This window comes from Papio anubis, chromosome 19, assembly GCF_008728515.1.
Source record: "Papio anubis isolate 15944 chromosome 19, Panubis1.0, whole genome shotgun sequence".
Classification (NCBI taxonomy): domain Eukaryota; kingdom Metazoa; phylum Chordata; class Mammalia; order Primates; family Cercopithecidae; genus Papio; species Papio anubis.
In genome coordinates this window covers 4,139,674-4,164,543 of record NC_044994.1, presented here as the reverse complement: position 1 = coordinate 4,164,543, position 24,870 = coordinate 4,139,674, and the positions used below count along the sequence as shown (strand labels likewise).

The 24,870-nt window shown below is 36.8% G+C and overlaps 1 protein-coding gene across 15 annotated transcripts in view; it reads left to right on the top strand.

The window, feature by feature from the left end:
• The window catches only part of ANKRD12 (ankyrin repeat domain 12), a 134,220-nt gene that overhangs the window by 95,651 nt on the left and 13,699 nt on the right, over positions 1–24,870 (top strand). For 14 of the 15 annotated variants that reach the window (XR_002518601.2, XR_002518602.2, XM_021929949.2 and 11 more), the window contains one exon: positions 16,301–21,012. Coding sequence is in view for 13 of the 15 variants with exons in the window: in XM_021929949.2 (XP_021785641.2) it covers positions 16,301–21,012 (4,712 nt within the window). In the remaining 2 variants the exon portion in view is untranslated. Of the gene's footprint in view, positions 1–314; positions 395–16,300; positions 21,013–24,870 lie in introns of all 15 variants that reach the window. The other variant, XM_021929951.2, reaches the window with a different exon arrangement.

Here is a 24,870-nt window from a genome sequence, read left to right as displayed (position 1 = left end):
TTTATATGGTATGTTAACTGTTACGCTATTCTAAATATTATATATTTGGCTGCTCTCTGGATATTAAGAAATCTCAAAAATCAGCTAATTCTTTTAATTGCTGTCACTTCTGAAGATTGTAGCTATGAAAAGCAGCTTTGTTATAAACTTGCTTTTAGAAAGAAGTGCTGCAACAAATTTTCCCACAGAAGAAGGGAGGTATTTTATTTGAACTTACATGTTTAATTAGTGCAGAACACACCTTCTAGAACCTTTTTGATTTTCACTGATCTTGATTGTTTCATGTGTTCATCAGCTATATATTGATTTTTCAGAATATTTATTTTCCATATGGTGAATGTGCCTGAATTATTGCTTGGTCAAAGTCCCTCAAGGAATGATACAAAAATCATCAGTAAGTATCATATAAAGATTTTGGAGTTGCTGAAAAAGACTGATGAAAATACCCAAAATTTATTACTTAATTTACATGAGGTCCTTATTAGATTTAACTGTACCAAACTTCATCCAATCTAAATCGAGGGTATAATCATATAAGTGCCCATAGATGTTTGTATATATGAAGTCGAGTAGCATAATCTAATACAGCACATCATCTGTGTGACAGATACACTTTAAGTGTTGAAAGTTAAAGAATAACCAAAATTATGAATTTCAGAACTTAATAAATTTGGAGTAACTAAGAGGGTGTCATGTATGTAGCATTCTAAATGTGGTTTATTCCATTAGTCATTGCGCTTTATGCCAGTGCTACTCAGAGTAGCCTTTCCATTAACTGTTTGTTACCAGCCCTCAAGATAAGGAGCCTGTGCCAGAATGTCAGTCAGTGCATTGCTTCCTTCATCAGAAAGGAAAAAATACTATGGAAAAAATGTCCACTAAAATAAGCAGTGTGCTTAGTGACATAATTGATTTCCATGTTTGGTACCAGCTCCTTATTTTATGATGGGTCAGTAATAATTTGCAGATTGGCCTATCTTTATGAACCACACTTTGAGTAGCAGTTTTATATCATGTATATCAGACATTTATGATATTGTTGCAGGAATACATGTCCTGGTTAATACAGCTTATTTGTGTGTAAATGTTTGGCACTTTTAGATGTACATAATTATTTAGTCTTTTTTTTTGAGATGGAGTCTCGCTCTGTCGCCCAGGCTGGAGTGCAGTGGCCAAATCTCAGCTCACTGCAAGCTCCACCTCCCGGGTTTATGCCATTCTCCTGCCTCAGCCTCCCTAGTAGCTGGGTCTACAGGTGCCCGCCACCTTGCCCGGCTAGTTTTTTGTATTTTTTAGTAGAGACGGAGTTTCACCGTGTTAGCCAGGATGGTCTCGATCTCCTGACCTCGTGATCCGCCCATCTCGGCCTCCCACAGTGCTGGGATTACAGGCATCAGCCACCATGCCCGGCCAATTATTTAGTCTTTTTTCCCCTAACTTCTGCCGTTTTCCCTTCGTCTAAGTACATGTTACCTTCCTGTATAGAAATTCTGTCCAGCAATAGTGTTTGCTACAAATGATTGCTTCTTGCTACTGTGCGAGAACTCAGTCATATTCAGAGAACAAGATCTTGCTCATAAACCATAATCGTGGAAATGGAGAAGTGGGTAACTTATGTCACATAACACCCCTCCCGCATACTTTCTGACACTCATTAATTGCCAGTAGAGATTTTGTTAACAACTTTGCCAGACACTGGTTTTATTACTTAGAGTGTCTAATGAACAAAGTTTAAAATGCCAGTCACTTTCAAAAGAGCTAGTCACCATTTTCTACCTTACTTTGTCTAAACCGGTTTTGTTTATTAGGCGGCTCCTATAAATGTTCCTCACTTGCATACTTCAACTTAATCAAGAAAATGCTTCATTAATAAATAGACAAGCTACTTTTCGAGCTTACTGAAGACAGATTAGGAGATTGGAAATTACAGTAATATGTTGTTACCCATTGGTTTACTGAGTGCATTTCTGTGTCATAAAATAAAAAAAAAAAATGACCAGGCCTTTGAAGCCTACTTTTCTCAGTTATAACTGTAAATTGTACTATTATAAATATATTGTCATAATTTGTACAACTTATTTCGTCAGTTTTATATTTCAGGAACTATGAAAATACAACTATTGGTACATACTTACATGGAGTTTTAATAGTTAATAAATCAAGAGATCAAAAAAAAACCCAATTATTTAAGTCAAAATATACCAGAATTTTTTATCAAATGGATTACATGATGTTAACAGTTAACCATAAATCAGGAGAAGCGTCAGCTTAGGAAGTTTTGAAGTAAATTTTTTTAACCTAGAAGCATAAAGACTACAAGAAGAGGTTACATTAGATGTTTTTAGTATGTCCAAATACATATATCAACAAATTTGATCATTGGGAATCTAGACTTGATAGAGCATTTTATAGAGAAGTTTATATATTAGTATACCTAGAATACAAGATTTTTCATTTAACATGTAGTTAAAATGTAAGTAGTGTTTTATTTTTGTCCTTTCTAAATGACGTCTTAGTAGCTTCCAGTGTATGTATTAGGTAATAATTCAGGCTTCATACAAAAAATTGCAATCCATTTGTAAACCAAGAACCTTGTTTTATTTAACCAGGACTATTAGCTACCTCCCTGATTAAGCCTATTTCTGAGGCTGTTGAATAGCAGCAAGCATCGTGTTTGGTGTTAAGCACCTTTGTCACGTATCCCTGTGATACGAGTGCTTAGAAAAATTAGGCACTTAGGTATCTATTATGTGCAGAGGGCTTAGCATAGAGCATGATAGGCAATGAGGTATTCTTTAATGAACACTTAAAGTGTTTTGCATGCTTTATTTTTCCTGCTCTGCTTTGTAACGTATGTGGTGTGCTTTACACACAGATTTCTGAATCTTAGTTTTTTAAACTTTTTAAATGTATATATCACCAACTTCTGCCTCTGTCTTAAGCGAACAGAACACATACAAATGTAAATGAATTATATCAGGCTAGCTCCAAAGCCTAAGAGTTTTAAATTCCAGGTAGATTTTTTTTTTTTTTCCAAAAGAAAAATATATGTCAGTGTTACGCAGAGGAAAAAAGGAAAGAAATTGCGAATACGTAAATTAACATACACTGTAAGAAATCACTTTTAGCAGTGTCTATAAATCGAAACATCTTTGACTTGCACATATATATATGTATACATACACACGCATGCACACACACACAGAGACATACCAGAAAAATAAATGGCAAATTGTGCTTGCAGCTGCAGTGTTTTCTGGATGGCTGCAAATTAATGTAAGTCTTTAAACTTTATGGTACATAAGACTATTAAATATCTTTCTTTGAAGTTCATGTAAATATAGTAGACAAATTTCAAATGTATTTGCCCAAAAAATGTAGTTATTTATTGCAGATACCAAAGCTAATAATTTTTTTGTTTAAAATATTAGCGATGTGTTTTCCTTAGAAACTGAATTTCTATCAGTGCCTATCAACTTAAAGTGAGTCTGTCACATAATTATAGTAGTGAGATATTGCTGAATATTTAAGACTAAAACTCTGCATAAAGGGTACACTTGGGCAGAACACTAAAAAATACCTTTGGCTTAAAAATATCATATATGCATACAAAAAAAATGAGTTCAGCTTTAGTGATCTCATCCTGTCTGCAGAAAAATGTTTTGTCTAGCCATGGGTTAAAAGGACCTTCATGTAATGTATATATTTATGATGGAAGAGCTGAGACTGGGTAATTTTGTCAGTTTCCTTTAGCGACATCAAAATTTTTGTAGTGATACGTCTTATTTTCAGAGGAAAAATTCTTGATTAATTATAGAATCAGATTCTGTGTTACAATTTAGTAGAAAGGCATTGTATGATTGAGGGGAGTACATAGAGTGCTGTGGTACTTGATTTTATTTTGTATGTAGATTTTGCTTTTAGAGTTAGGTATTTTCAGCTATTGATTATATTCTCTTCCTTCCCCATCTCACACTTAAAGTCCTAACTGTAATTCTCTTACCAGTATGTAATACTATAGTAATACAATGAAAATAAGTTCTTTTCTGGCATACTTATCTCTGAACAGATGTTTGTGACTACTTTTCTTTTGTAAAGTAGAATTAAAATTCATAACCTTTCCTTTAGAAAATTGAGATTTAGAAATGGAAATTTAGAAGAGACTATGTAAAATTACCTCGTACTTGATTTTCCTGTCTCGAAGCTACCTGGCTCCATCAGTTTGGGGATGTGAAAGCTGTAAAGACTTGTTTCCCAAAGTGCAGGTGCGTTTTTCTGTTACTTGTTTAGGCAACATAAATAACAGTTACATGTACATAATTCTTGAATACATTAGTTTTAGTTAGTGAGCTGTTTGTGTAACAAAGGAACCACTCAATAGGAGGCAGAGTCCTGCTGCAGATGTGAAATGTTCCTCCCAGTGATGCCCCAGAGAATCTCTGAAATTCAGAGTCAGCTGGTTCAGGGAACCAGATTCAGCTGAGATCACTACTGACAGGCCTCTCACTCAGAGGAGACTCTCCACAAAACCGCTGAAAAATGAATTTTTCCCTGTATCAATATGAAAAGAAATCCAGAGATTTGAGGAAAATCAAGTGGATTACAGGTAAGAAGGGACAGCATGAACAAACAAAACAGTTGATCCTCAAACAAATAATGTAGGAAGCAGAAGGGTAAGTTGCTAGTATCCTTGGAGGTTACAGAGGGCAGTGGATCCACCAACCATAACAAAAAGCTGCAGTGAAAAAGGGTAATCAGAGACCAAGAAAGTCCTTGGAATTCAAGATAATACATGGGTACTAAAGTAAACATTCTATCGAGGACTAAGTAATAGACTAGACATTGCTGAAGATCTAATTTGATAACATATGAAGCATGTAGAAAACAAAGATGTTGGAAATACGAGGAAAATGGTTTTTTAAGAAAATGGACAAAACATACATTATTTATCTTACAAAATGCAAATATTAGAAAGAAGATAGTTTTTTAAATTGAAGAAAGTGTCCTGAGCCAGGTGCGGTGGCTCACGCCTATAATCCCAGCACTTTGGGGAGGCTGAGGAGGGTGGATCACCTGAGATCAGGAGTTCAAGACCAGCCTGACAAACATGGTGAAACCGGTTTCCGTCTCTACTAAAAATACAAGCCTGTAATCCCAGCACTTTGGGAGGCCAAGACGGGCGGATCACGAGTTCAGGAGATCGAGACCATCCTGGCTAACACGGTGAAACCCCGTCTCTACTAAAATACAAAAAAAAAAATTAGCCGGGCGAGGTGGCGGGCGCCTGTAGTCCCAGCTACTCGGGAGGCTGAGGCAGGAGAATGGCGTGAACTCGGGAGGCGGGGCTTGCAGTGAGCTGAGATCTGGCCACTGCACTCCAGCCTGGGCAACAGAGCCAGACTCCGTCTCAAAAAAAAAAAAAAAATACAAAGAAAAATTAGCCAGGCTCATGTAATCTCAGCTACTCAGGAGGCTGAGGCAGGAGAATCATTTGAACCCAGGAGGTGGAGGTTACAGTGAGGCGAGATCGCACCACTGCACTCCAGCCTGGACAACAAGAGCGAAATTCCGTCTCAAAAAATGAATGAATGAAAGTATCTCTTAACTGAAGACAGACAGCCTTTTAGATCAAAGGGAGTTATTTTAAACCTAGAATGCTGTCATCAGCCAACCATCAATCAGGTAAAAAGGCTAAAAACATCCTTGGATATACTTTCTATTCCTTTTCTGGAAAATTATTCAAAAATACTGCGTTTTAGTGACACAAAATATAAAACTAAACGACATGGAGGCTTAACTCCGTTTGTTGTTTGTTTGTTTGTTTTTGAGATGAAGTCTTGCTGTATTGCTCAGGCTGGTCTTGAACTGATGGGCTCTAAGAGATCCTCCTGTTGAAGCCTCCTGAGTAGCTAGTACTATAGATGTGTGCTACCATGCCAAGCTCTAACTCAAGATTTTGATAAAAAATTCCAGAATGACAGCAACAAGCAATTGACGTATTTTATAACAAAATTTTAGAGAACTTTGTGAAGAATGTTATCAAGAAAAGAGTAGTTCCTAGTACTTGTATTGTGTGATTTTGATTCTGAGAGTTCATTGTGTCATGCTGTTGATGATATGAGGGCATTTTGTGCTGATGAACAAGAAAAGTGACAAAAATTTCAGTAAGTATGACGCAGGCTAAAATAATAGCATGATTTTGGACTTCTCATGGAGTATAAGCATGCTTTCTGAAATGACAGTAGTAGATCAGGTAATTTAAAAGGGCCAAGAGGACAAGCCTAAGGTTTAAAAGTTCTCTTTATTATTTCCAAGTTAATTAAATTCAGATAAAATCAAGCGTAATACTTTAAAATAAGCTTAAAAATGTTTCTCCTGGGTGGTGGGATTATTTTATAGGTAGCGTTTATTCTTTTCTTTTACCCATCTCTCTGTTTTTGTGACTTTCTGACATGAAGTTTTATAACAGAAGCACAATAAATGTTATTTTAAAATAAAATAATCACTAAAATATACCTTAGGACTTTTTTATGCGCTTAGCCCATCTGAATAAAAAAGGCCATATAAACAAATACCATTCCCAATGTAAAGGTAGTTTTTCTTAGTAGTAATTCTACTGTTAAAAGAATACCTGGCCGGATGTGGTGGCTCACACCTGGATCCCAGCACTTTGGGAGGACAAAGCAGGCAGATTACTTGAGCCCAGGAGTTCGAGACCAGCCTGGGAAACATGGCAAAACCCCATTTCTAGAAAAAAAAGAAAGAAAAAAATTAGGTGAGTGTGGTGGGGCACACATGTAGTCCCAGCTACTTAGGGAACTGAGGTGGGAGAGCCCAGGAGGTTGAGGCTGCAGTGAGCTGTGGACACTGCGATCACACCACCATGCTCCAGCTGGGGCAACAGAGCTGGACCCTGTCTCAAAAAAATAAAAAGACCAGTTTATAATCACTAGTTTGTAATTGTTTAAGGTCAAGGCATCACTATTTTCTTTATAAACTATATTAATAGTTTATATGTAAATCAAGATATTTATGTCTGAGTTGTGAATATCTCAGAATCAGGTAAAGAATAGACAAACACAAAATTCATATTTGAAATTCAATTTTAATCTCAGGTGAGTATGTTTCATAGCATTTTGTTTTCCTAATTTAAAACTCATAAATTGAACTCTTACGTAAATCAATAATAGTAAATCTCCTTTAAAATAATACTTTGTTCTAGAACCTAGATTTTTGTGGCAGGGTTGTTTTGTCAGTATACTCAATCATGACATCAAGATAGAAGTAGAAAATACTCAAATACTTATGGAAAGGTTACAAAGTATGGCATCATTTTTTTGGATGTTTATACAGTTGTCTTACCTATATTTGGTTTTTGTCTTACCTATATTAGGAGGTAACATAGCACAATGGTTGTACCAGTTTTGGAGTCAGAGAAACTTGGATTTGAAGACATAGCTCTGCCACTTACTAGCTTTATGGTCATGACAGATATATTATTAACATTACATAGTGGTATTCTAGACATGTAAGATAGACTTAGATGAATGAGACAATTTATAGATTTGCATAAATACAGTATTCATTTTAACCTTTTACTAAGGCCTATTTTCAGTGAAAAGTTCTCTGCTTAGCTGTAGAAACTTTTAAACATTATATACTGGCATTAAATTGTAGTTAGCAAATGCAACAAAGTTGATATTATTGTGTCCCTCCCCTGTTTGCTGTCTCCACTCCATTTCCTTTCCCTTTTAAGGAGTACTGGAAAATATGTTACACAAATAACTGTCAATTATGACTAGTACTTTTATAATAATAGTATAAATTCCACCAAACACTAATACATGAAATATTAGATATAAGAAAATAAGTTTCTTGGTTCACTCTACTTCTTCTTTCCCCTTACGCCTCCCTGTACCTCTCCTTCCCTGCCCATGAAAAATTACTATCTACATATTTCCATTGTTTATTTGAAAGACTGATGGTTTCCATTGCCCTTATTCTAAAGGACCACATACTTCCATTGTAGCCCTGTAATAAGTGAAGTAAGTGCCCAGAGCAAGCTTGAATCTTTCTGTCTTCAATCTTATAGTACAGTGTTAAACAAATAAGGGATTAGACTTTGGCCTTTTAACATTGACATATGTGCTTTATTGAATTTGGTAGTATTTGATGTTAAAAGTACGTTATTTAAAATTTTTTTTTTTGAGATGGAGTCTCGCTCTGTCACCCAGGGTAGAGTGCAGTGGCGTGATCCCGGCTCACTGCAAGCTCCGCCTCCTGAGTTCACACCATCCTTCTGCCTCAGCCTCCCGAGTAGCTGGGGCTACAGGTTCAAGCCACCATGCCCGGCTATTTTTTTTGTATTTTTAGTAGAGACGGGGTTTCACCGTATTAGCCAGGATAGTCTCGAGTCTCAATCTCCTGACCACATGAGCCACCGCGCCTGGCCTAAAAGTTCTGAATTTACATGATACATTCTTCTCTTTTTTGTAGGCAGTGAGTTACTACTTATCACATGCATGGTATATGTGCCAGGTGTATGTCAGGCACTTTACATAAATTAGTTAATCCTTACAACAGTCCTGTGAGTATTAATTCCTCATACTAGATTACTGACCTTTTGCATGGAAGAACAAAGATTCGAACCTAGGGCTAATGCCAGAACCAATGTGACTTTGCATTACACCAGGCTGATTGTTACTGAGTATAGGAAGTTCAGAGTCAGATGATCCTGCTGTTAGCATGTAACTGGAATATGAATTTTGTGTACATTTATTTGATTTAATTGCACCTATTTTGAAGTGTGCCAAGACAATTTCTTCATTATGTTTGACTGTTACACCTTCTGTTGGGCAAAAAGGATGCTGAAAATGAAATAAATTAATGATTTTGTTTGTTTGTTTTGCCATAGAACCTACTATTAACTAATTTAAAATCCTTGGGCTCATGCTTGTAATCCCAACACTTTAGTAGGCAGAGGCAGGAGGATCGCTTGGGGCCACAAGTTCGAGACTAACCTGGGCAACAGCCAACCCCGTCTCTACCAAAAAAAAAAAAAATGGCCTTGGTGTGGTGATGTGTACCTGTACTCCTAGCTACTTGAGAGGCTGAGGCAGGAGGATCGCATGAGCCCAGGAGCTCAAGGTTACAGTGAGCTGTGATTGTGCCACTGCACTGCAGCCTGGGCAATGGACAGAGACCCTATCTAAAAAAAATTTTTTTTAAAATTATAGGGCTGCTTGTTATTGTGATTAAGTGTACTACAATATTATATCTAGGCTAATTAATTTTTATCTTAAAATATCCAGTTACTGTTCTAATTGCCTCATAAAAACATGTGTTTTTAAAAGCTTTTTTGAAATAATAGTGAAGTTCGTATATTGCAATTGGTTGATATATCTGAGTATCTCTTAATCTATAGATACTCCCCCTCCTTTTTTTCTTATGTTCTTGCAATTTTCTGTTGAAATAATGTGATAAATCTCCCTGATAAGTTTTCCCAGAGTCAGGATTTTGAGTATTGCATCTCCATCGTTGTTTTTGTTTTTGTTTTTCTTGAGATGGAGTTTCACTCTTGTTGCCCAGGCTGGAGTGCAATGGTACAACCTCCACCTCCCGGATTCAAGTGATTCTCCTGCCTTAGCCACCCAAGTAGCAGGGATTACAGGCGCCCACCACCTCGCCCACCTAATTTTTGTATTTTTAGCAGAGAGAGCGTTTCACCATATTGGCCAGCCTGGTCTCGAACTTCTGACCTCGAGTGATCTGCCCATGTCAACCTCCCAAAGTGCTGGGATTACAGGCATGAGCCACCGCGCCCAACCCATAGTTTCCTTTAAAGCACATTTATTCAAGTGTTTTATTATCTTATTTCAAGTTTTTACAGTTAACCTGTAGTGATTTCAACGTTGGGAAGAACAACTTGCATGTGGGGATTTTGCAGGGGTTTAACATGAGATCGTAATTTTAATGGTTCTGATCGATTTTCTTAATTTTTGTCAAGACTGAAATGAACATCGGACTTCTTTTGAAATATTTCTGGCACTCAGTATTGACATAGACTTGCTGTACAATTATTAAAATCATTTACATAATGACTTGCCCATAATTTTAAAACCTTATTTTTCATTGCTGTTTCTCAAAATGTTGACAGACTTAATGACTCTCTGTATCTCAGTCTCTCTAAGTGAAATAAGTATTTCATATACATTCTTTAATTTTCCTTTGCTTCACAATTGAACAGTCTTCCAGTGAGCTTCTGAAGGAGGCTAAAGATTCATTTTACCTAATCATTTCCTCCTTTATCTTAATTGTGTTACTGTGTCTGCAGTTTTTTTATATTCATAAAGTACATATACAAGTAATTATACAAACACCACTATATAAACGTGGCTCCATTGTATAAAATAAGAAATTTTGTTTGGCAAAAATGTTCAACAACTGAGAAAAGTAGGAAGACAGGCAAGTCAGTGCATGTGTGAAAGCGCATACTATATGATAGCTATGGATGGCATGGGAAGCAAATCAAATAGCATGTCTGTGCTCCACATGGCAGTACGGGAAATCATGGCATATGGATGAAACATTTGGCACCTCTTCAAATTGCTGAGTTTAGAGGAAACATCAGCAGTGAATTATCCAGACAGTAGTTGCCACCTGGATACTACACAAAATTATATGGTGAATAAATTTGTATTTGATGCTTGTATCTCTTTCTGCACTTCTCTCTTATCCCACCATAAGCACCCCCACTTAATTTCTTGATGTCTTAATACAGTTCTAAAACTCATTGGACATTTAACATTAAGCACCTACTATGTGCTAGACATTACGAAAGTCTCTCTGTATAGATCACAGGCTTATATTGGAAGTAACTTTTGAATAATGTGGAAAACAAAAGGAGAAATTTACAGCCACCACGATGATGTTACCTTCTCTACAGAAGACTTCCAAATTCCATAAATTGGCCTTTTTTCCCTCAGTAACCACACTCTCACCCCTCTCATCCTTCACTGAACATATATGACATATGAAAGTTTCATTCCCTGGGTGCTATAAATGGTGCTCTTAATAAAGTGATGCTTTGATAAGTTTACAGAAAGCTAAATAATGTGTGTGTTTGAGCACTTACTCATCTAGAATACATAGAATGCTTTGGGGATATTGTGGTAGAAATGCATACCTTTGAAATGATTCTAAACCAGTGATGTTCCCAAGGAGTGATTGGAAGGTTAACTTTACCTCCTTCCAAACCACTTCAAATAAACATAATCTAAGTAAATTCCAATGCAAATACACTCTGAAGACAAGTCTACTTCCCATCTTCCTTCCCTCAACAGATTACTACCCTAATCCCTTCCTATCTATACGTTTTTTTAAAAGGCTAGTCAGATGAAGCAGTGGGAGTAGAAAAAGAATAAATCTGTAACTGGTTGTGATCAATTAGTTGTAAACACCATTGTACTTGGACTAACATAGGTATAAATTCCTGAACTGCTCCTCTCCCTGACCCATTAATCTGAAATATCTCCTAAAAAGTTGGAAAATAGGCCGGGCGCGGTGGCTCAAGCCTGTAATCCCAGCACTTTGGGAGGCCGAGACGGGCGGATCACGAGGTCAGGAGATCGAGACCATCCTGGCTGACACGGTGAAACCCCGTCTCTACTAAAAAATACGAAAACTTAGCCGGGCGAGGTGGCGGGCGCCTGTAGTCCCAGCTACTCGGGAGGCTGAGGCAGGAGAATGGCGTAAACCCGGGAGGTGGAGCTTGCAGTGAGCTGAGATCCGGCCACTGCACTCCAGCATGGGTGACAGAGTGAGACTCCGTCTCAAAAAAAAAAAAAAAAAAAAAAAGTTGGAAAATAATAGAGAAACTGATTAGAACCCACATAAATATGCATGGAATTTTGGGGAAGAGGAAGTGTACTCCACTATTATGGCTAATGTGTATAGCAAGAAGCAATGAAAGAGGAGAGTCATGGTATAACACATTGTGAAATCAGACAAAAATACTCTGGGCTGCATCGCTTTGTAGGTGACCTTGGAAAAACTACTTAGTAGCTCGGTTCGTCTCTTAAATGGGGATAATAACAGCTGTTGTAAAGACCGTATATTATCTGCTCGGCTAATGATAGGGCTTAATAAATAGTGGTAGAGGCCATTCTGAGTGCACTGGTATTTACAGCTAATTGATTACAACTAGTTACAGATATCTTTGTTGCTGCTCCACTCCCACTACTTCACTTGACTAGCCTTAAAAGAAAATGGTGGTAATAGTGGAGATGGTGGTCCAGATTTTGAGAGTTCTTTATCCTTGTCAGAGTTTTTACGTTATCCTACAGTGGGGAGCCCTCAGGTGAGAAGAGAGATGATAGTGTTGGTCACATTGTTGTTTAAGGTGATTACTGATCTAGCCAAGGAATGATGAAACCCTGAGCTGAGATAATAGTAGTGGGAATAGAGAGAAAATGGATTTAAGAGAGAGTCCAGGCTGGGCACAGTAGCTCATACCTGTAATCCCAGCACTTTGGGAGGCTAAGGTGAGAGGATTGCTTGAGGCCAGGAATTCAAGACCACCCTGGACAACATAGTGAGTCCCCATCTCCACACAAAAAAGAAGCTAGTCGGGTGTGGTGGCGCACACCCATAGTTCTAGCTACTGAGGAGGCTGAGGCAGGAAGATCATTTGAGCCCAGGTAGGAGGCTGCAGTGAGCTATGATTGTACCACTGCATTCCAGCCTGGGCAATAGAACAAGACCCTGTCTCTCAAAAAAACAAGAGAGTCCAGAAATGAAAACTCTGAGCAGTTGAATTTGGAAATTGAGGAATTGAGAGAGTTTGAAATGACTGAAATTTTTAAATTTGAATAGCCGGATTGGTTGGTGTGCCACGGAGGTGAGGAATACTGACTTTAAGCAGTAAGAGAAAGCAGTTGTGGAAGGAAAAGTAATGAGTTGAATGTTTTCAGTCTTGTTTTTGAGGTAGTTGTAAGGAGTCCAGGAATATCCAGGTTGAATATCAGAGGAAAGATTGGAAGTAAAGACTGGAACTTATGACTATAAGTTTTTTTGTTTGTTTGTTGTTGTTGTTTTAGTTATGGTATATTTAGTTTTGTATCATTATCACCTACCCCTGAAATATATGTGACAGTCATAATTATATTTTCTAAAAATATGTAATTAGTACAATTCAAATGTTTTTAAATCATTTCTTATTAGGCATGTGAAATGTAGTTACTTCGTCAGATGTCAACATGAGAATAGATGTCATGTGTCAACACCTCTCTGCCTATTACTTTTTTGAGAGATTTTGAGGGAGTGATTTACACTATATATTATTATCTCCCCACATCAGCCACATCTGCTTCGTTTGGTTGCAGTTCCATTTGCATACCATACAAGAAAAGATGGAAATTGATGGTTCAGGAGAACAGTTAAGCCTAAGGATAATAGAGAATTCAAATAACATTTTCACCATTCTTTAAATGTTACACTTTTAGTTGCAAATATCTGAAGCTGCCTTGAGATGTACAAGAACTTTTGAATGTATTTAAATGGATTTAAATAATAAGAACTTAATTTTTTTTCACGGAGAAGAAAAATGCTGACTGGGCACAGTGGCTCACTCCTGTAATTCCAGCACTTTGGGAGGCCAAGGCGGGTGGATCACCTGAGATCAGGAGTTTGAGACCAGTCTTACCGACATGGTGAAACCTTGTCTCTACTGAAAATACAAAAATTAGCCAGACGTGGTGTCAGGTGCCTGTAATCCCAGCTACTCAGGAGGCTGAAACAGGAAAATTGCTTGAACCCAGGAGGCAGAGGTTGCAGTGAGCCAGGATCGTGCCACTGCACTCCACCTGGGCGGCTGAGTGAGACTCCATCTCAAAAGAAAAACGAAAAATGTCTTAATAAAAATTTTAATAAAATGTTTTAACAGTTGCTTAACCTATTTCTCACTTTCTTTCCTAGTTTACCAAATAAAATTGTTGAGAATAAATTGAGATGATGAACATTAAAAATTTTTAAAGAGCGTTTTGTTAAAAATAATTGTATAAAATGTTTTATTAAATACAGGTTTAAATTTATAGATAGCAGAGACTTTAAAAATTGGAAAAATGGAAAATAACTAGTGTAATGATAAACATAGCCATTTTTTACTTAAGGGAACTTGAGGATTTGGAGATTTTAGGTGAGTTTCTCACCATAGCAGTCATCTACTAAGAAAGGCAGAACAAACTTTTTTTTGAAGAGTTACTGCCCCACTAGAGTCCAGGACCAGGTTGAGCTATGTTCTTGAGTGATTAGAGTAAATTTAAAAATTGGGGACTGCTCAGGCAAAGAAAGGGAAGTGGTCTGCAAGTGAAATGGCATCATGGAGGTGTAGTGGTCTTTGCTGAGGCCCACAGGCTGGCCAGCCTCTGGTTGAGCAACACAGGGTCATTGCAGATGGCACTGAGAAACCAGTGTTCAGAGGGATGAGTCTGATGGGCATGTGTGTCCCAGGATCCAGAGCCATGTGAGGGTCATTCAGCTGTAGAAATGTCTCGGCTTTCATCATGGACATTAGTGTCAGGATAACTTATGTATGTTAGATTTTACGTTCTTTCGTTTTAAAAAAAAGTAGGCATCTTTTAAAAAAACCTTTAGAAAAAGATATCTGAATTGAAATGCATTGCTTCAAGTTGATCAATCAGGAACACAAATGACAAACCATGGATCTCTTAGTTTATGTTTAACTCCCTTAAGAGAATTTACAGGGCTGGGTGATGGGTGCAATGGCTCATGCCTGTATTCTCAGCACTTTAGGAGGCCAAGGCGAGTGCATCACTTGAGCTCAGGAGTTCAAGACCAGCCTGAGCAATTTGTGAAACTCCATTTCTACCAAAAATACAAAAAATATTCTGAAACACATAAAACAATTTGTGATGTTTATAATAAATAATTAAACCCTTTAAGTTAGTGTTTTTTAGTCAGTTTTGGATTAAAGGATCTTATTCGAGTTAAATATTCTCTCTCCTAAAAAAGTGCATATGTGCAGAATTTACACATTTTACTAGCTAATGTTTCCCCCTAATCAAGACCCCTGGGTTATATATATAAATGCATATGTATATAAATGTATATATAAATATGTATGTTTTTGGTTATTTTTTTAATTTTTAATTATGAATACATAATAGTTGTATGTAATTTGTGGGGTACATGTGATACTTTGCTACAAGTATACAATGTGCAAAAATCAAACCAAGGTAATTGGTTTACCTCAAGCATTTATCATTTATTTGTGATGGGGCATTCTAATTCCTCTCTTAGTTATGGTGAAATAGGGAATAAATAATTAACTATAGTTGCCCTATTGTGCTACTGAACACTAGATCTAATTTATTCTATCTAACTATATTTTTGTACCCATTAACTCTCTCTCATCTCCCCCTTTCCACAACCCTTCCCAGTCTTTGACAGCTGTCATTCTATTTCTATGAGTTTAATTTTTCACTCCCACATACGAGTGAGAACATGCTATATTTGTCTTAGTGTGCATGACTTATTTCACTTAAAGTACTGTCCTCCAGTTCCATCCATGTTGTGGCAAATGATAGAATTTCATTCTTTTCTATGGCTGAGTAATATTCTACTGTGTATATGAACCACATTTTCCTTATCCATTCATCTGTTGATGGACACTTAGATTGATTCCATATCTTGGCTATTGTGAATAGTGTTGCAGTAAACATGGGAGTGCAGTTATCTCTTCCATATACTAATTTCCTCTCACCCCATTTGAAATGGCTTTTATCCAAAAGGTAGTCAGTAATGAATGCTGGCATAAATGTGGAAAAAGGGGAACCCTTGTACACTGTTGGTGGGAAGCAGCCGCTTTGGAGAACAGTTTGGAAGTTCCTCAAAAAGCTACAAATAGAGCTACCATATGATTCAGCAATCCCACTGCTGAGTATACACCCAAAAGAAAGGAAATCAGTATATACAAGAGATATGCACTTCTATGTTGACTGCAGGACTATATTTTTATACTATATATTGTGATTTTAACATACACTGTGCTTTTAGAAGTGTCAAAAGGAGCCTCACCATAAAGCATATTCTCTAGAAAAGCTGTTCTACAACGCTATCAGAGTTCTTACATATTGCTATTACATTATTTCCATATAAATCTGAAGTGATTATGAATTTGAAGTGTTTATTGTATAAGCTATATGTTTTTCTCAGAAAAAAGAAAATTTTTTTTCTGACAGTTGTGTGTTGACCAACACCACATTTTCTTTTTTTATTCTAGATTCCGAAGAGGCTCAATCTGTAAATCCTTCTAGTGTTGATGAAAATATTGACTCTGAAACAGAGAAAGACTCTCTCATCTGTGAAAGTAAACAAATACTTCCCAGTAAAGCACCTCTTCCATCTGCCCTTGATGAGTATGAGTTCAAAGATGATGATGATGAAGAAATTAATAAGATGATTGATGATAGGCATATTCTTAGGAAAGAACAACGAAAAGAAAATGAACCTGAAGCAGAAAAAACTCATTTATTTGCAAAACAGGAGAAAGCTTTCTATCCTAAATCATTTAAAAGTAAAAAACAAAAGTCATCTAGGGTCTTATATTCAAGTACTGAAAGTTCTGATGAAGAAGCTCTTCAGAATAAAAAGATTTCTACTTCATGTTCTGTCATCCCTGAAACATCAAATTCTGATATACAGACCAAAAAGGAATATGTAGTTTCAGGTGAACACAAACAGAAAGGCAAAGTTAAAAGAAAATTGAAAAATCAGAATAAAAATAAAGAGAACCAAGAGCTAAAGCAAGAAAAGGAAGGAAAAGAAAATACAAGAATAACAAACTTGACAGTAAATACTGGACTAGATTGTTCAGAAAAGACCAGAGAGGAGGGGAACTTTAGGAAATCTTTTAGCCCAAAAGATGATACTTCATTACATTTATTTCATATTTCGACTGGTAAATCTCCCAAACATTCTTGTGGATTAAGTGAAAAACAGTCAACACCACTAAAACAAGAACATACTAAAACATGTTTATCACCAGGAAGTTCCGAAATGTCATTACAACCTGATCTTGTTCGGTATGATAATACAGAATCTGAATTCTTGCCAGAAAGTTCAAGTGTAAAATCCTGTAAGCATAAAGAAAAAAGCAAACATCAGAAAGATTTCCACTTAGAATTTGGTGAAAAATCAAATGCCAAAATAAAGGATGAAGATCATAGTCCAACATTTGAAAATTCAGATTGCACACTGAAAAAAATGGATAAAGAAGGTAAAACATTAAAAAAACATAAATTGAAGCATAAAGAGAGGGAAAAAGAAAAGCATAAAAAAGAAATCGAAGGTGAAAAGGAAAAATACAAAAATAAGGATAGTGCCAAAGAACTGCAGAGGAGTGTGGAATTTGATAGAGAATTTTGGAAAGAGAATTTTTTTAAAAGTGATGAAACTGAAGATCTCTTTTTAAATATGGAACATGAATCCTTAACATTAGAAAAAAAATCAAAATTGGAAAAAAACATCAAAGAAGATAAATCAACCAAGGAAAAGCATGTCTCAAAAGAGAGGAACTTTAAAGAGGAACGAGACAAGATTAAAAAGGAAAGCGAGAAATCTTTTAGGGAAGAAAAAATAAAAGATCTAAAAGAAGAGAGAGAAAACATACCCACAGATAAAGACTCAGAATTTACTTTGGGTATGAGTGCCATTGAGGAATCCATGGGGCTTCATTTAGTGGAAAGGGAAATAGACATTGAAAAACAAGAAAAGCATATAAAGGAAAGTAAAGAAAAACCTGAGAAGCGATCTCAAACTAAAGAAAAGGACATTGAGAAGATGGAAAGAAAAAACTTTGAAAAAGAAAAGAAGATAAAACATGAGCATAAGTCAGAAAAAGACAAATTAGATCTTAGTGAATGTGTAGATAAAATAAAAGAAAAGGACAAGCTATATTCACATCACACAGAAAAATGCCATAAAGAAAGTGAGAAGAGCAAAAATACTGCTGCTATTAAAAAAACTGATGACAGAGAGAAAAGTAGAGAAAAGATGGATAGGAAACATGACAAAGAAAAGCCTGAAAAAGAGAGGCATCTAACAGAAAGCAAAGAAAAGCACTTGATGGAGAAAAAAAATAAACAATCAGATAATAGTGAGTATACTAAATCAGAAAAAGGCAAAAACAAAGAAAAAGACAGGGAGCTAGATAAAAAGGAAAAATCTAGAGATAAAGAAAGTATAAATATAACTAACTCCAAACACATACAGGAAGAAAAAAAATCAAGTATAGTAGACGGTAATAAAGCACAACATGAAAAACCCTTATCCCTTAAAGAAAAAACAAAAGATGAACCTTTGAAAACTCCAGATGGAAAAGAAAAAGATAAGAAAGATATAGATAGATATAAAGAACGAGACAAACATAAAGATAAAATTCAACTAAATAGCTTACTCAAACTAAAATCTGAAGCAGATAAGCCTAAACCTAAGTCATCACCAGCGTCAAAAGATACCCGGCCTAAAGAAAAGAGGTTAGTGAATGATGATTTAATGCAGACAAGTTTTGAACGGATGCTAAGCCTTAAAGACCTAGAAATAGAGCAGTGGCACAAAAAACATAAGGAAAAAATTAAACAAAAAGAAAAGGAACGGTTGAGAAACCGTAACTGTTTAGAACTTAAAATAAAAGATAAAGAAAAAACAAAGCATACACCAACTGAATCCAAAAATAAAGAACTTACTAGGTCAAAGAGTTCAGAATTGACTGATGCATATACCAAGGAGAAACAACCTAAAGATGCTGTGAGTAACAGATCACAATCTGTTGACACCAAAAATGTAATGACTTTAGGGAAGTCATTTTTTGTTTCAGATAATAGCTTAAACAGGTCTCCTAGATCAGAAAATGAAAAGCCGGGTCTCAGCTCCAGATCTGTATCCTTGATTTCTGTTGCTAGTTCAGAAGATTCCTGCCATACTACAGTGACAACCCCAAGGCCTCCAGTTGAGTATGACTCTGACTTTATGTTAGAGAGTTCAGAATCCCAGATGTCCTTTTCCCAGTCACCTTTTTTGTCAATTGCCAAATCTCCTGCCCTGCATGAAAGGGAATTGGACAGCCTGGCTGACTTGCCAGAGCGGATTAAACCACCGTATGCAAACAGACTTTCAACATCCCATCTTAGGTCATCTTCTGTAGAAGATGTTAAACTAATTATAAGCGAGGGGAGACCTACTGTAGAAGTTCGAAGATGTAGCATGCCTTCTGTCATTTGTGAACATACAAAACAATTCCAGACAATATCAGAAGAGAGCAATCAAGGTAGCTTATTAACTGTGCCAAGAGATACTAGTCCTTCTCCCAAACCTGAGGTATTCTCAAATGTGCCTGAAAGAGACCTTTCAAATGTGTCTAACATACATTCCGGTTTTGCAATTTCTCCAACTGGAGCTTCAAACAGCAAATATGTTTCAGCTGATAGAAATGTCATCAAAAATACTGCCCCAGTGGGCACTGTAATGGACAGTCCAGTGCATTTAGAGCCATCTAGTCAGGTTGGTGTGATCCAGAATAAGTCCTGGGAGATGCCTGTTGATAGACTAGAGACATTAAGCACTAGAGACTTTATCTGCCCAAATTCTAACATACCCGATCAAGAATCCTCTCTTCAGAGTTTTTGTAATTCTGAAAATAAAATATTGAAAGAAAATGCTGATTTTTTATCCCTGCCCCAGACTGAATTGCCAGGAAACTCTTGCGCTCAGGATCCAGCATCATTTATGCCTTCACAGCAGCCTTGCTCTTTCCCCAGCCAATCACTTTCAGATGCTGAATCGATTTCTAAACATATGTCTTTGTCATATGTTGCCAATCAAGAGCCAGGTATTTTACAGCAAAAAAATGCAGTTCAGATTAGTAGTTCTGTTTTAGATACTGATAATGAATCTACAAAAGATACAGAAAATACTTTTGTCCTAGGAGATGTTCAAAAAACAGATGCCTTCGTCCCAGTGTACTCTGACAGCACTATTCAAGAAGCATCACCAAACTTTGAGAAGGCTTATACTTTACCTGTGTTACCATCAGAAAAGGACTTTAATGGAAATGATGCCTCTACCCAGCTAAATACACATTATGCGTTTAGCAAACTAACTTATAAGTCTTCCAGTGGCCATGAAGTTGAGAATAGCACAACTGATATTCAGGTCATTTCACATGAAAAAGAAAATAAACTGGAGAGTTTGGTTTTAACTCATTTGAATAGGTGTGATTCTGATTTATGTGAAATGAACACAGGGATGCCAAAAGGAAACCTAAATGAACAAGATCCAAAACATTGTCCTGAAAGTGAAAAGTGTTTGCTTTCCATAGAAGATGAAGAATCTCAACAAAGCATTTTATCAAGTCTGGAAAACCATTCACAACAGTCAGCTCAACCAGAAATGCATAAATATGGTCAGTTAGTTAAAGTAGAATTAGAAGAAAATGCCGAAGATGATAAAACTGAAAACCAAATTCCTCAAAGAATGACTAGAAACAAAGCAAATACAATGGCAAATCAAAGCAAACAGATTCTTGCTAGCTGTACACTATTATCAGAAAAAGACAGTGAATCCTCATCTCCTAGAGGAAGAATAAGATTAACTGAAGATGACGATCCACAAATTCACCATCCACGGAAAAGGAAAGTGTCACGTGTACCTCAGCCTGTGCAAGTGAGTCCCTCTTTACTACAAGCAAAAGAGAAAACTCAGCAATCTCTGGCAGCCATTGTAGATTCTCTGAAACTAGATGAGATTCAGCCATACAGTTCAGAGAGAGCAAATCCATATTTTGAGTACTTGCACATAAGGAAAAAAATAGAAGAAAAACGCAAATTATTGTGTAGTGTGATTCCTCAAGCACCTCAGTATTATGACGAATATGTAACATTTAACGGATCATATCTCCTGGATGGAAACCCCTTAAGCAAGATTTGTATCCCCACAGTAAGTAACATCATCCCTTCCTGTACACCTGTAACACTGCCCAATAGAAGTATAACGCTAGCCACATAGGTAATTTGAAGTTTTCTAGTAGGTAGATTCTTTCAGCAAAGCTGTCTGTTAATGAGTCAAGAAATATAAAGCTAGTAACGTTCTTCTTTCATTCCGCAACTTTATTTTCTCTTAAAGAGTAAGAAATTTTAGCCGAAATAATATGTAGTGACATAGCCTTGAAATATAGGTACAACTATAAAAAACAAATTTAAATTAGAACTTTGTACAATTTCAGTAAAAATCATTTCAGATGAACCATATTAGGTTCTGCCTTAAATCAGTCTGTTGACTTTATGTATGTATACATTTATTGTATAAATTTATCCAGGGATTTAATACACAGACTGTATAGAATCTGCATATGTATTGTAAACACCTAAATGTGTTTGTTATATTCGTACTGTCACCTTTTCTTACTCTTGCAAAGGTGATGTAATTCAAGTTTGACTTCCTTGAAACAATTCTTGGGATATGTCTAGTTATATTAGAAGTTTAGCTGTATCGAATACTGTTCTAAAAGGGACTGTAAGCAGAGGTGAGAAATATTCCTAGATGTAGCGGGAAGGTTTTTTAAATTTTCGTTTTTTAATGAGAATTACTAAAGTAGCAAAACACAGCACAATATATTAGAAAGCACTGTAGATTTCCAATTCGCATATATTACTGCAGTCTGGATTTTGCTACAGACCCACTGTGTGATCTTAAATAATTCATTTCCCATCTCTGATCCTTAGTTTTCACATGTGTAAAACAAGAATAAATGTCTACCCTACTTCAAAACAGGTTGAAATAGTATATGCCAAAGCCCATTAAAACTTTAAAACACTATATAGATTTAAGGTCGTTACCATTGTTTTATACAGCTGCAAATCCCTGTAGGGGTCGTATTTATTCAAGCTAATATATGAACTCCAGACTTGTACATAAAATGCTGTGTGTTTGAGTTTACTGGACTGAAACTCGTTTACTTAAAATTTAGTTTGAAAAACAATAAAGACCAGAATAACAAAAATCTTGTGGGCACTACATTCTTTTTTTTACTTTCCAATATGACTTTATCCATTTGTTTCCTCCCAGCCAACTAATTGCCATTTTATGAAAGTAATCTTTCCTCACATTTATGTACTCCAATTATAGAACCCATTAGTAATTGTAAAGTGGAGGCCAGGCCTGATGACAATAACTGTAATCCCAATACGTTAGGAGGCCAAGGTGGAAAGACCACTTGAGGCCAGGAGTTCAAGACCAACAAGATGTCTACAAAACTAAAAATGAAAAATGAAACAAATATGGTAAAACATACCCAGAGTCAGTTTGTTTATCCTTCCAGTACTTTAATCATAATTTAACCAAAATGCTGCCATTTTTCCAGAAGAAATCAAGGGGAGTAAAACTGCAGGTCAAATCCCCAAAATCAAATGAACAGGGAGGAAGACGAGACTTGTTACAATCTAGTCTCTGCTGTGACCACTGATTACACACTACAGAAATCTTGAAGGGGTTCCAAGAGTGGATGATAAAAGGAAAGTGAATCCATGAGAAGCTGTCAAGGGAGTATTGTCAAGACTCCTGGGACCTGGATATTGAAAGACAAAATCTCCAAGCATGATTTACTTAAAAGATAGAGGAGGAAAACAGCAGAGGGAAAGCTTCCTCAGAAAACCTCCGTATCTCTTTGTTGATTTTCCCTTTCTGCTATATGTGATCTATGTTAATGATTCCTACATTTAAATATCCTGCCCAGATCTCTCTCCTTGACTTCTTTTTTGTAACTGCATAGCTCCACCTGAATGTCCATAAGCTTCAGAAACTCAGTAAGTCAGCACTGAGCTGAACTTACCCAATAACCTGCTTTTCTTTCTCCTCTCCTGTTCCCTCCTGTGGCCTCTCTTACCACCCTCCAGTTCTCACACTAAGCCTCAAGTCCTTCTGAGGTATTCCCTCTTGTTTATGTTTATTGGGCCAGTCACCAATATTTTTTGAACCAACCCATTTCCTTAACTCCCTCCTCCATCTCATACCAACACAATAGTAATCTGCTTCCTCAATTCCTTGCCTACAATGTTGTCCCCATAGTGTCTGTTCACACACAGCAGCAAGCTGTCAGACCTTTCATGGTTCTCTATTACTTAACTCTAACATGTTCTACATAATACCTCTTCCACAGTATGTTATTTGAAAACCTCCTGTGCAAATGGGGGAGGCTTTCATGGTCAAGTAAGTTTGGGAAGCACTATTAATCTAAAAATAGGTTCACTGCAGAACTTACCAGAAACTTTGATGTATTGGGAGTTTTCTAAGTGAGTACGTTTATACCGTGTTTTCCAAACTTGTTCTTGGAAGCATTTTTGTGGATCTTTACAGAATTGTAAGATTGTAAAGAATTGTAAGAGAAATTGTGGGCCCAATCTTCTGTGGAACATACTTTAAGAAAAGCACATTTACAGCATAGACTGCAGCCTGCATTACTTTGCCCCTGCTGATCTCTTCTGCGATCTTAAGTTCTTAGAAGATCAAGTTGGACAAAATGGTGTGAAATGAGGATGATGAGAGTAATGGCAAAACCCAGTTACTTTTGCACCAACCTGGAGTTGTCTGCAGATACCATTCTGTTTGTTTTTGCATGACATCCTGTCTTCTGGGAATTACCTCTCTCCTTCTTTTTCCTTTCTTCCCACATGACTCATTTCACTAACTCTTTAACTCCGGCACTTCCTATAAGATGCAGGTCAGGCATTTACCCTTTTTAGGAAGCTTTCTCTGGCACCTCAGTATCAGACAGTAGATAATCCGTCCTCTACATTCCTTGAAATAACTAGAGGCCTATGTGGTTTTCTAGAACTAAAACAGCACCAAACTACCTATAACTCATGCTAAATTTAAAGCAGTTCACAGGATGCAGAAATCCAACAAATGGATTACTTCTATTAGAGGCCTGAGAAATGATCGGTTCTAGTAAGTTATTTGTCCTGTAGAATTTTCCACATTGTGATTCAACTGATTGAGTCTTCGTGGTTGTATTTAACATATCTTCAGTCTCTGCTGATTATAGAGTCTGTAGAGCCAGGTGTGATTTTTGTCGAGCTTTTCATACATGGTGTTGTATTATGATTCCTGTGGCACTACATCAAGAAGTGGAAAATACCTGGTTGTCCCACTTTCATATAGAATTGACTGTTAAACCAGAAGTGTTATAACTTGCCAAAACATACTGAGATACCTTCCTTTGCACTAATGTGCTAGCAGGAATTGTAAGCAAGAATAAGAGGGGGAAAATACAAATTCTCCAAGGGGTAGAAAAAGAGTATTTAGGAATCACAGATGGTTTTTGCCATCTCTTGGATATCTTTTGTTTTGTTTTTAACTTACGAGACAGGGCTTCGCTGTGTTGCCCAAGCTGGAGTGCAGTGGTACGATCATAGTTTTCTGCAGCCTCAAACTCCTGGACTCAAGCTATCCTCCCATCTCAGCTTCCTGAGTTGCTGAGGCTACAGGCGGACGCCACCACACCCAGCTAACTTTTTTTTTTTTTTTTTTTTTTTGATGGGGTCTCAATATGTTGCCCAGGCTGGTGTCAAACTACTGGTCTCAAGCAGTCCTACTTCAGCCTCCCAAAGTGATGGGATTACAGGTGAGAACCACCATGCCCAGCCAAGATGTCCCTTTTTTTGTTTGTTTTTTTTTGAGACAGAGTCTTGCTCTGTCACCCAGGCTAGAATGCGAATGCAGTGGCATGATCTCAACTCACTGCAACGTCCGCCTTCTGAGTTCAAGCTATTCTCCTGCCTCAGCCTCCTGAGAAGCTGG